This window comes from Oncorhynchus mykiss, chromosome 18 (assembly GCF_013265735.2).
Source record: "Oncorhynchus mykiss isolate Arlee chromosome 18, USDA_OmykA_1.1, whole genome shotgun sequence".
Taxonomy (NCBI): Eukaryota; Metazoa; Chordata; class Actinopteri; order Salmoniformes; family Salmonidae; genus Oncorhynchus; species Oncorhynchus mykiss.
The window spans coordinates 23,769,133-23,780,675 of NC_048582.1; the positions used below are offsets into that span (position 1 = coordinate 23,769,133).

The window sequence follows — 11,543 nt, forward strand, 5'->3', positions numbered from 1 at the left end:
ATTTACTTTTCTGCTCTTTTGCACACCAATATCTCTACCTGTACATGACCATCTGATCATTTATCACTCCAGTGTTAATCTGCAAAATTGTAATTATTCGCCTACCTCATGTCTTTTGCACACAATGTATATAGACTCTCTTTTTTTCTACTGTGTTATTGACTTGTTAATTGTTTACTCCATGTGTAACTCTGTGTTGTCTGTTCACACTGCTATGCTTTATCTTGGCCAGGTCGCAGTTGCAAATGAGAACTTGTTCTCAACTAGCCTACCTGGTTAAATAAAGGTAAAATTAAAAAAATTAAAAATAAAAAAAATTCATTACAATCACAATCATACTGTACTTTCAATCAAAATTCACAACGTCAATTAAAAAGGGGGCAGGACTAGTACAGTGTTTGATATTCTATTGGATGGAGTGCATTGTCCTTCACCATCCTGAGTTGTACGTACTTGTCTGGGGTGTCTGATTGCATTGTAAATCACATGACCTTCTCTTAATCAACACACAGACGCCGTCATCATTGAATGCAGCGAAGCTTGGAAGCAAAGGTGAGAGTGTGCTGCTTTTGCACCTTATCCGTGATGTTTCTAACTATAGCCTGCGACATTGTTTTACATTTTAATTTGGCAACGATTCAATTGATTCCTTTGATAGAAATGGATTAGCTAGCTTCCCAACGTTATGTCAGGACGGATGATAAACAACAGCAGCATAAAAAAAATAGGCCTACCGTTCGCTAGCTAAACCATCAAGATTATCTCATAGCATTCACGGTAATTGTCCTATTTGTGGATATGACTGTCATGTCCTCAATCGAGTCGTTTCTATTCAAGAAGTTGCGAGTGGTTTCTAGTACTAGGATGGTAGTTAGCAACTGTAGCCCTAGCATGCTTTGTGGTCGTGGGCTAACGTTAACTATCTATTTAGCCTAGTAGGCAACGTTAGCTAGCAAGCTGTTTTTCTTCATCCATTTTTAACTTCGACGCCGTGCCAACAACAAGTTTGGGAGGCTAGCTTGCATGTTTCTTCCATGGGTATTGCTAACGTTAGGTAGCTAGTTGACAAGCTCCTTCGACATCTGGTGAGCAAAAGAAAATAACTATTTTATTGGAAACTGCCAGACATTTTGAGAAGTCGGTTCGGTCATTTGGGTAGCCTTTTAGTTACAGTAGCCACCAACCTAACGTTAGCCATGAAGCTATTGTTGGCTAGCTTGCAATTCATGACTGAGGTGCTAAAGTGTCACCGTTTTGCTCAACTGTTGCGTTAATAAGACTTGTCCTTTCTCTAACTATAGTTTTATTTGCAGAAAATCTGGTAGATAACTGGCCTAGACGGATAGAGGAAAAAATAGCTAATGCATCCATGGCCTTGTCTGAATCAGGAAGAACAGCCAAACCGTATCCTTCAAACAAAACGTTTCAGGAAAAAAACTGAAATTTACTTCTGTGGCCGAATAAAAAAATCCACTCTTCCAGTTTTGCAGAGCCTGACTGAACGTGTTACTATTGCGCAATTCAATATTAACAACAGTAGAGAAGCAAGTTTTGGCATCTTGTGTGCAGATTTCATCAGTCGTACCTAGACAGGACTCCACATCTTAAATACAATCAAAACGGAGTTTGACCTGTTATCAAAACAACTTTCCTCTTGTGTACACTTTGCATTCCTGATGGCTAAGTTTAGCACCACCCATGCGTCATGAGTGTGATTGAGAGAAGCCACACTCGCTGTGGGCTAAATTAGGAGCATAACTATAAAAAATATAATTAATGACAATAGTATTTCCAAGCCACAGCTGTAGGCTACCAAAGGTGATAACTAAATGTTTATTTCACCTAGGCTAAGTTTACTTTTTAGGAAAGGTTCTCAAAAGGTTGAGGGGGGGGGCTTCTTCTCTCTGGTTCTCCTATCACCATACGGGTGCTGTGATCCATGTAAAACAGAGGAATGCACCTTTTTAATAAATTATCTTGCATTGACGATCTCGTGTGTGTGATGCAAGGCCTGACCTGGCCTGCACAGCCCCCCTGCTGCGCTCTCATTCCTCAGGAAATGTCACCATCAAATGGCTGTGACAGTGTGTACCAAATGGCACCCTAATGCTTATGTAGTGCACCTACTAGGGTGCCATTTGGGATGCAACAAACAGTGATTGTGATCCAAGGACAGGTGTGGGGGTTAGGTGCCAAGAAGCTTCTGGACAGTTTGTACACTGTCACACTTCGGCTGTCTCAGCGACCAGCCAACCCCTTTTCCTGACTGTTGGGGTTTTATCAGATTGGGAGATTCCCTGACTCTTCAGTCTGGTCTTTACGATTGCAGTTTCAAAACGCAGCGAGGTCTATCTTGTCGGTAAATCATGTTTAGTCTAGCCTAAGGGTTGGGTGGAACAGGCACAAAAGGTTTTAGCAATAACAAAAGTAGGGTTTGGTCTGGACATTGAGCTCTGAGTTATGTATATTGAATGAGTACTGATATGGAGTACTGGATACCAATGGTTTCCACATTTATTTGAATGAACTCAGTATGGTTTTCAATTTACTCTTAATGGTAGAATGCACAAGGTGCCATTTTGAAATTGGGTAGTGCATAATCAGTTTTCCTCCTGTCATTGCATGCACTTAATAGTTGTGTGAAATCTGTTTGTGAATGTATTGTAATGTTTAAAAAAAAAAATGAATAACTGCTGACTCCCGCGTGGCGCTGTCGTATAAGGCAGTGCTAGAGGTGTCACTACAGACCCGGAATCGATCCCAGGCAGTATCACAACCGGCCGTGCTCTGGAGTCCCGTAGGTCGGTGCACAATTGGCCCAGCGTCGTCCGGGTTAGGGGAGGGTTTGGTCGGGGGGCTTGACTTGGCTAATCGTGCACTAGCGACTCCTTGTGGCGGGCCGGGCGCCTACAGGCTGACCTCTGTCGTCGGGTGAACTGTGTTTCCGACACTGGTGCTTCCGGCTTAAGCAGGCGTGTGTTAAGAAATGCGGTTTGGTGGGGACATGACTCGACCTTCGCCTCCCGAGCCCGTTGGAGTTGCAGCGACGAGATGATAGAAATTGGGGAGAAAAAAAGTAGAACTACCTTAATTTTGCTGGATCCCAGGAAGAGGCAACGGCTATTGGGGAGCCATAATAAATTCAAATACCCTAGAGCTATTTATAGCTTGTCAGAAATGTGCCGATCAACTAACCCATGTCAGCTAACATTGTTTTAGCTAGGTTGTAATGTTTGTCACTCATATCACATGAATGCACATTAGACAAGGCATGGCGGACGCGAGATGTTCAATGATGGAAGGGGGGCCTGAGTGGTAAATGTTTGGGAACCCCTGCTGTAGCCTAGTACTTGTGTATTAAATAACACTGGACTATGGGGCGGCAGGGTAAGCCTAGTGGTTAGAGCGTTGGACTAGTAACCGGAAGGTTGCAAAATATTAAAAAGCTGTTGTCAATATTATCTATATTAGTTGCTGAGGAAAGTAAGACTTGATGTTATAAATCCCTAATTTGCAAAATTCCATAGAAAAAATATCAGGAATATAATCTTAAACTATAGATAGGAAATACAAATCGGTCGTTCTGCCCCTGAACAGGCAGTTAACCCACTGTTCCTAGGCCGTCATTGAAAATAAGAATTTGTTCTTAACTGACTTGCCTAGTTAAATAAAGAAAAGAAAAAGTCTAGGCTTACTGTATTCCACTTTGTACAATGTTTGATTGCATGTGTTCTCTAACATTTTGTTTTCTAATATCTTTCCACAGCCAATCAGTGATGGATTCCAAGCCTCGCCGGCTGCCCTTTACGGTGTCCAGCACCACATCTTATTCTTCATCCTCTTCCCCCTCCTCCCTGGGTTCCCTGGGATCCAGCAGGCTCTATGGAAGATCCAGTGTCCTGAACAGTGATCGCTTCACCAGGGCCACACCCCTTAAACCTGACCTCGACCACCAGGTACTGAACACCGTATGAGAGGGAGAAAGTAGCAGGTTACATACATTTTCTGACCCTAAATGTCACTTTGTATTCCTAAAATATGTGGCCTTTAGGTCTGGATTTCAATGAGAAGTTTCTGCCGGTTAACAATAAGAACACTTCAAATGTGTTTATAACCGAAGGAAGGGTAAGGCTAGGCAGTTGGGACAAGTTTAGCCTGTTTTCATGAAAACCAATGTTCTCTTTAAAATAAATGCAGTCGGGTGGGTAATTATTTTTCTCCCCTTAAGAACCAGGCTTTCTTTGCTGCCATCTGACTCTTGTCTAAGGGACCGTCTGTTACTCTCCCTCTTGGTTCCAGTCCTCTTCTCTATTTGGCGAGTTAGCAGTGTTCAGAGAAGGTATCTGTGTACTTTAGCTGGGGCTTTTTATAGGCCAGCCTAGATTCCTGCCAGTGTGATTTTCAGCCCGCCTGTCCTGTCAAGGACTGTGCCATTAGATAAAGTTACTACTGGGCTGTCTGTCTATTTTACTCTTCCAGAAGAGTCCTGGGCCCGGCTCATGCACAATAAACAACTGCCTTAGTTGACACGTTTGCAAACACCTTTGAGTAGAATGAATGCATTTGATGTAATGACAAAATATCAATGGCATTACCTAGCTAGCATGCAAGAATGTAGGAGTAATTGGAACAAGAATATTTAGACAAATGCAGTGTTTCCTCGATATTCATTTAGTAGTGTTGGCCTCCGCTGCTAAATAGTTGCCGCCACTTCAAATAGAGGCCCCTATTGATTTTGTTTGTGTCGCTCTACTAGTTTAAGAACACGGCAAAAACCGTGGCGAAATGTGTAGAATTGCAGGAAGTTACTTATATTTAGTTTTTACAGCTAAATTGTCTTTGAGGGCCTTTAGAATTGTTGGTCTTGCCATTGGCACACCCACTACAACGCTAACTTTGCTATCGCTGCTGAAATAAACCCCAGGGGAAACTCTTCCCCTGTTTGTGGTGATCTTGTATTTGTACCATGTGTCAGCTACCTTACATTGCTCCATGTATTGACTTGCGCTAACCCCATGTGTTTTCACTCCCCTTGTCTCAGAGCTCTCGGTTCCTCAGCTCGACCAGGGACTACAGTAGTTCTGACAGCCGCCACTCCAGCTGGAAATCCCCTCTGACCACCTCCTCGGTCTCCTACGATCGCTCCTGGGCCGAGTCCTCACTGAGCAGCCGCAGCAAACCGGTAAACTCACGATAGAACGGGATCCTGTTCATTGGGGCACTACGCTGACATATGGAATTGTTTTAACATGGTCATATTGTGGATCATTTAGCTATTTGATTTAGAATTTTAGGACCCCTTTAGTTATCAATAAAAAACAAATGTTTGAATAAAATTAAGAATTTGGCCTTTACTATTATAGTCCATAGAAACGAGTTGAATAAAACATTTTTATAGATGTTAAGACAGTCAAGAATTGTAACTTAAGGTTTTGAAGTGAAAGCTTGGTGAATAATTATTTATTTTTACCTGTATTTAACCCCTTACCTTCATGAGTCCTGTGACACTTGTGGGGATTGTAGAGCGACACTGAGAACACCATCGTGTTTGAGAGCCTCCCTTTCCACAGTGGTCATAGTTTAGACGCTACGTTTCGTGAGAAGACTGTTCCCCCCCCCCCCCCCCCCCCAACCTGCCTTTTTTTTCAGGATGTCTCACGGTCTGGCCAACACCGCTGTAGCTCTGCCACCTACCACCGCAGATGCGTCAGGGAGACCCAGGCGGATGTGGTGGCTTGAGACACAGCCCGTGCTGTCTTAGATGGATTTTGATGTTTACATTTTTTTTTACTTAGATTAATACGTGCATCAATAGACTTCAGGATTAAACCGTTTTACTTTTACGTTTTGATAGTGATATTACTGATGCGTATTGCCAAGGTTCAAGTCCGTTTTGATTCATGTGATGGCATTCTGTGGGTTGTTTTATCAGACTGATTCAGAGACAAGACTGGGGACGTACTCAGGACTTCTCAGCAACCCAACTGATGATGGGGATACCAAACGGGCCAAACTGTCTTATATCAACAGAGCTGCATATACAACAAGCCCCTCTGTGACTGGCTCCTCCTACTCCAGCAGTGTCCTCAACAGAGACTCAGGTATCTGACCCCTGGTTCAAAGGAGAGCTCAAGAGTTACAAACGTTTTCAGTCTCTTTCCTTGAGCCCTTTTTATAATGTATGAAAATACCTGGCAAGTGTTTGTTTTTTTAAGTGTGAAGTTTTCCTTTAAATATACTGCTGTTAGTTTCCATACACTTGATGAGCGCAGGTCTTGTGATAATCATGCAAACAATCATCGCCATTGCTTTGAGTGATGATAATAATATTACATCTTCAGTTGTTAACCTTACGACATTGATGAAACGTGTTAATGATTCTTAAATCCTTCGTGGTTTAACCAACTTAACCTTTCAAACATGCAGGTGAATAACAAACTGGCACCTTGTGTTTAGATTTGTCGTCGTGGAAGTCGTACCGGCCTCTGTCCAGGTCGTCGTCCTCCTCTTCTTCTTCCTCCTCCTCTTCCTCCTCAGAGCCCCTGTGGTCCAGAAGGGAGCTGGAGAAGAGGAGCGAGGCGAGGAGTCTGTCCAGTGTGGCTGATAACACCAGCTATAGGAGCTCCGGACTCACCTCATCCCTTTGTATGTAATCACACACAGTGACTCATTTGTGTGCATTAACTTACAAACCTATTAGCACATTTCCGCACGCATTCAGTCATAAAACTGAAACATTTACATACTTGCACGCAAACATAATACTGACACGCATGCAATCGCTAATGTGGACATGTTTGTGTTTTAGACCGGCCAGACCGTGTGACCTCCACCTATGCCCAGGGGGCCCGGCCCAAGGAGACCCTCTACTCCTCCTCTTCCTCTAGCAGGGAGAGCAGCTCCCTCAGCCGCCACCTCTCTTCCACCTACCAGCGCTCCCCACTGGCCCGGGACTCCACCACCTCCACCTCCCGGGCTACCGGCCGCTCCCTGACCACCCTCACCGCCTCCACCCTCCGCACCGCCAAGGAGCCCACTGAGAGCCGAGAGCCCGCTCTAGGAGTCTCCGTTACCGCTCGTCCCTCTTGGTACACAACCCCCTCAGCAAGGCGGGAGGCCCGGGACTCCAGCCCCCCTCCCTCCACGCCAACCTCCACCCCCAGGACAACCCCGGAGGGTGGCGAGGCATCCGATGGACGTCGCTCCACCCGCCGCCTCCTCTCCCGCCTCTTCTCTCGGCGCTCCAGCCAGGACTCCAGCGGCTCCAGCTCTGGCTCCGCCTCCCGCTCCTTCGACTCGACCGAGGACAGCCCTGTCTGTGGAGGAGAAGGCCCCAGCCACGCACCCGTGGCTACCAGCGAGGAGAGCGTCCGACCCGTAAGCGTGGAGCCCGTTCCCAGAGGCTCTGACGCGGCCCAGGCCTTTGCCTTCCTGAGGCGTCGCAGACAGGGCCTGTCCCCGGTCCAGGAGGGCCAGACCCAGCGTGCCCCGGAGCCCCAGCCTGGCCTGGAGGCCTGGAGAGGGGGCAGCACCAGTGGTGGTGTTGGAAGTAGTACTTCAGGTTCCTCCTGGCTGTCGTCTTCCATCCGGACCCGCTGCACTCCTCTCTTCTCCCGCCGTAGAAGAGAAGGCCGGGACGAAAGCGCTCGCCTGGCGTCCGGTGCCGATGAGGATTACCGTGGTACCCAGTTCCCCCTCAGGAGTAGAGACACCCCCGAGGCCAAGGCGGACGAAGACGAGGAGGAGGAGGAGGATGATGAAGGAGCGGTGGCTGCGGCGGCGGCAGCCTCGGGGGCGATGGGTGCTAGTGCCGCCCTACAGGAGGAGTTGAGAGACATGGCGGGGAGTAGTCAGCGTTTGGCGAGGTTCATGAGCAGCCCACTGTTCCGTGTCCACGACAACGTCATGATCGCCGTGGACATGACGGGCACTGCCAGGAGCCAACCGGAGGGCCAGGAGAAACCCACCTCCTCCAGAGACCCTGAGAGACTGAGGAAGATCCAGGAGAGGTGGGGAGGCTGTCCTTCTCTGAGCTTGCTGGGGAGTGGGCTGAACCTGCATGCTTGTGGTGTCCCATCCCCCTGTTGTACATGGGACTGTCCCTGTGTTGTCCATTGTCTTTATTGTGGCCGCACTCGTCTTGTCATTCAAATGCCTCTTTGACAGGACCGACACTTTAATTATTTTCCTCAGATTTGAATGGTTGATCACTGTAAATAAACCTCTTTCTCTCTCTCCCCTGTAGCCTGCTCTTGGAGGACTCTGACGAGGAGGAAGGGGACCTGTGTCGTATTTGCCAAATGGGTTTGGAGTCTCCCTCCAACCCTCTGATCGAGCCCTGCCGCTGCACAGGCAGTCTGCAGTATGTTCACCAGGACTGCATCAAGAAGTGGCTGCGTTCCAAAATCAGCTCTGGTAAGAGTACTTTCTCTCTCTCTCTGACCTTAACAAATGATTTTCTGCCCCTCGGTGTATTATGCGTTGATTGCACATTTGTCTGCTGTCTTTCCCTCTCTTGTCCAGGCACGAATCTGGATGCCATCACCACGTGTGAGCTGTGCAAAGAAAAGCTGCACCTGAACATTGAGAACTTTGACATCAACGAGCTACACAGGACACATGAGAAGGTGAGGGGACGCTCAGTTAACCCCAGACGTCTCCTAGTCATCCATTATCTAACTGTTAAGACTGTGAATGGGGAAACGTGCGGCAGGAAATCACTCCTGTGCTGCTCATTCAACTGTAGAATAGCAGAACGGGACACTTAAAACCAACTGTTCCGTAAAATGTTAACTTTTAAGGTTTAACTGCCTGGGACCCAGTCCTAACTTGAGTTTAACGCATATCTGCAGTTTTAAGTGACCACTTCCTTTCTTTCCCTTTCTGTCCAGTCTGAGTACGAGTTCATCAGCTGTGGCCTTTACCTAGTGGTGTTGCTACACCTGTGTGAGCAGAGGTTCTCTGATGTGCTCGGAGCTGCCAACGACGCCGGGGTAAGAACTCACGCCTACACCCGGCACCACCATGCTAAACACATTCTAAACGTCATTCATTTGCACTGGGCGCAGAGAAGTCATTTTGAATGTTAAGCCCAATGTTTTTCTTTGGCCTCATAATTCACTAACTATTGTATTGTGGGGGGGAAAAAATACTTAATTCAAATGTAGTAGGATTCAGTGTTTAAAAAAAACTCCAAAACCATTTCCCCCTCTCTCGCTCAGTTTTTCAACCTGGCGAGGACCCTTCATGAACACATGGACAATCTTGAAAGTACGTTCTTGAATAATTTCTCCCCAATGCTGTGTACACATGTTTTAGTAACTTGATGCGGGGCTGTTAGTAACTGTTAATGAATTGATGGGTAAGTATTTGATTATATTGACCTTCTCTGATGTTAAAGGCCCACACGTGGTTCTACACGTAGCATGAGAGCTCTGCACACTTTTTTTTTTATTTTGCCCAGCAACACTGCTGTGAATAATTCCCCTTCAGGTAACTATGCACAAGGTCATCTCAGTGGAGGTTATTAGTTGCTTTGATATCATGGTGTGCACTGCAGTATTCATCACTGACAATTTAAATGGTCTTAATATTTTACTTTTGAACACCATTCTAAACTAAAAGATACATTTTGCAACTTTATTCAAAAATAATTAAATGGACTACTAATAAACTAGTCTCTGATTTGACTGATAATTGTTCCCTCTGCTGCAGGCTCTTATGGGGAGTCAGATGAAGAGGAGGTGGTTGATACCCGGCCGTCAATCGATTTCTGTGACCTCGATGAAGACCTGGAAGAGGAGTACAATTGATCGGGGGGGGGGGGCGACAAGAGTTGAACGAGTTACCTTCCAGTAGCAACCCATTCTGTTGCTCTGTTTCACCTCGTGATTTTACTGAGTGCAATGGCTTGTGGGATTTTTGAAGCCAATGCCAAGTAGACGGGAAGTCACTCCTGACGTAGAGGTAATGATGTCATAGATATGCAGACTGACGTTGAAGTGAACCGAGGTGAGGAAATGCTTTATATCCCCCTATTGTTAATTTGGCCTTTCCTTTGGGTCTCCAGATTTGAGTGCGCTTTACTCCGTTAAAATGCAAGCTATCCTTTTGAACTGTTAAACCACGAGTGCTTTAAATGTTACTGCTCTAAAAAAAGCAGATCTGTCCACAGTGGTGAGATATTGTGTATAAAAAAAAAAAGAGATGGAATCCGAAACACCACTGGTTCGTTAGTTTAGCGGGTTGGGAGAAGGGGTGTGTTTAGGGGAGAATCTATCAAGAAGTGGCAAATTATCCCCTTTACTGTTTTTCTTTTCCTATGTGAATTTTCCTTTTTTGAAGTTTTTCAAAAAATTGTGTGAAAGAAAGTGACAACTTTACTTTTCACAGCTGAATAATTAAGTTTGTTCTGTTTTAGTCTGTAGTATGAAAATGCTATTTTGCTTGCCCCTAAAACTTGTTTTCATTTAATTAATGCAATAAAGTTTTGAATGTAGAGCTGTTTGCAGGCAACATTTCATTGAACAAGGACACTGAAGTTAATATAGGAAGGAGGGTTAATGTAGGCCATTTCAACAACTGTTGCTCAAAAACCTCTATAGTTAAAAGGATACGGGGAGCTTCTCAATTGAGGTAAACGCCACGCTCTTCTCCGTGACCCAGAAACCGGTCGCCATATGTAGAAGTGGCAATTCCTTAATAGTTTAACGGAGGAATTTGCTCCTTGGTAGCCTCCTCCGACCGAAGATACTTAGGTGTACCCTACTGAGAAGAGTTTAATTTCCTCACCCCCTTCAGGATTAAGTTTTTTTCCAAAGGCTAAAAGCATGCACACGTTTAAATGATACACTAGTAGTCTTTATAAAATATCTGGCACAACTACCTAAATTCGTTATTAACACTTTATACATGTTGGGATTCCTCCTGTAAACGTAATTTGCATGATGTGTTAGTGGCGTCATCTTTTTTCATTAAAGTGCATTTGTTTCCTGGACCAGGTAGTTGAGCAAATGTTATCGGCAAGATTTGAACCTATGGTCCCTATCCCACTGCACTAGGGGTGAGGAAGGCACAATCTGCGTTAACAGATTTGAAGCTGTTCAAAATTAGGTTAGATTAGAAATGTATTTAGTTTATAATGTACGGTTGGAAACAAAGTCCCAATTGGGATTTGAACAAGTAACTTTGCAGGTTGCGATCTGCGTGTAACGCCCTCCAACCTACCAACCGTAAGCCTTTTTAAATGTTATTATACAGGCATCTGAACTCTGCCCAGTGGCATGTCACAGGCTCTTCCCACTGAGCTTTCATCCAACCAATCACATTAGTTCAGTCTGTCAGCTTCCCTCGTCACAAGGTCGTGTTCCTCTGCTCAGATGTGGACACATGCCTGGCTAGGGTTTATACTCTAGCAGCCACAGTTGATGTGGCAGGGGAACGCGATCCTTGATTGTGGCAGGGGAACGTGATCCTTGATTGAGGCAGGGATTCAATCCAGGTTGTACAGTAGCATGGTAGCGCCTTAGATTGAATCCCAGCCT

The 11,543-nt window shown here is 45.5% G+C and overlaps 1 protein-coding gene across 3 annotated transcripts; it reads left to right on the forward strand.

Annotated features, from left to right (window-relative positions):
• Positions 1-415: 415 nt before the first annotated feature.
• Positions 416-10,500, forward strand: LOC110495861 (E3 ubiquitin-protein ligase MARCHF7). 3 transcript variants are annotated; one of them, XM_021571354.2, is made up of 11 exons: positions 416-552; positions 3,767-3,956; positions 5,042-5,182; positions 5,933-6,101; positions 6,457-6,645; positions 6,809-8,009; positions 8,246-8,415; positions 8,524-8,627; positions 8,892-8,993; positions 9,222-9,270; positions 9,715-10,500. In XM_021571354.2, the coding sequence occupies exons 2-11, from the start codon at positions 3,777-3,779 to the stop codon at positions 9,810-9,812; spliced, it is 2,403 nt and encodes an 800-aa protein (XP_021427029.2). In that variant the 5' UTR covers positions 416-552; positions 3,767-3,776; the 3' UTR covers positions 9,813-10,500. The 3 variants fall into 3 exon arrangements, with proteins under 3 accessions (XP_021427029.2, XP_036808209.1, XP_036808208.1); XM_036952313.1 differs by lacking the exon at positions 416-552 and adding an exon at positions 946-1,085; XM_036952314.1 differs by lacking the exon at positions 9,222-9,270.
• The last annotated feature ends 1,043 nt before the right edge of the window (positions 10,501-11,543 follow it).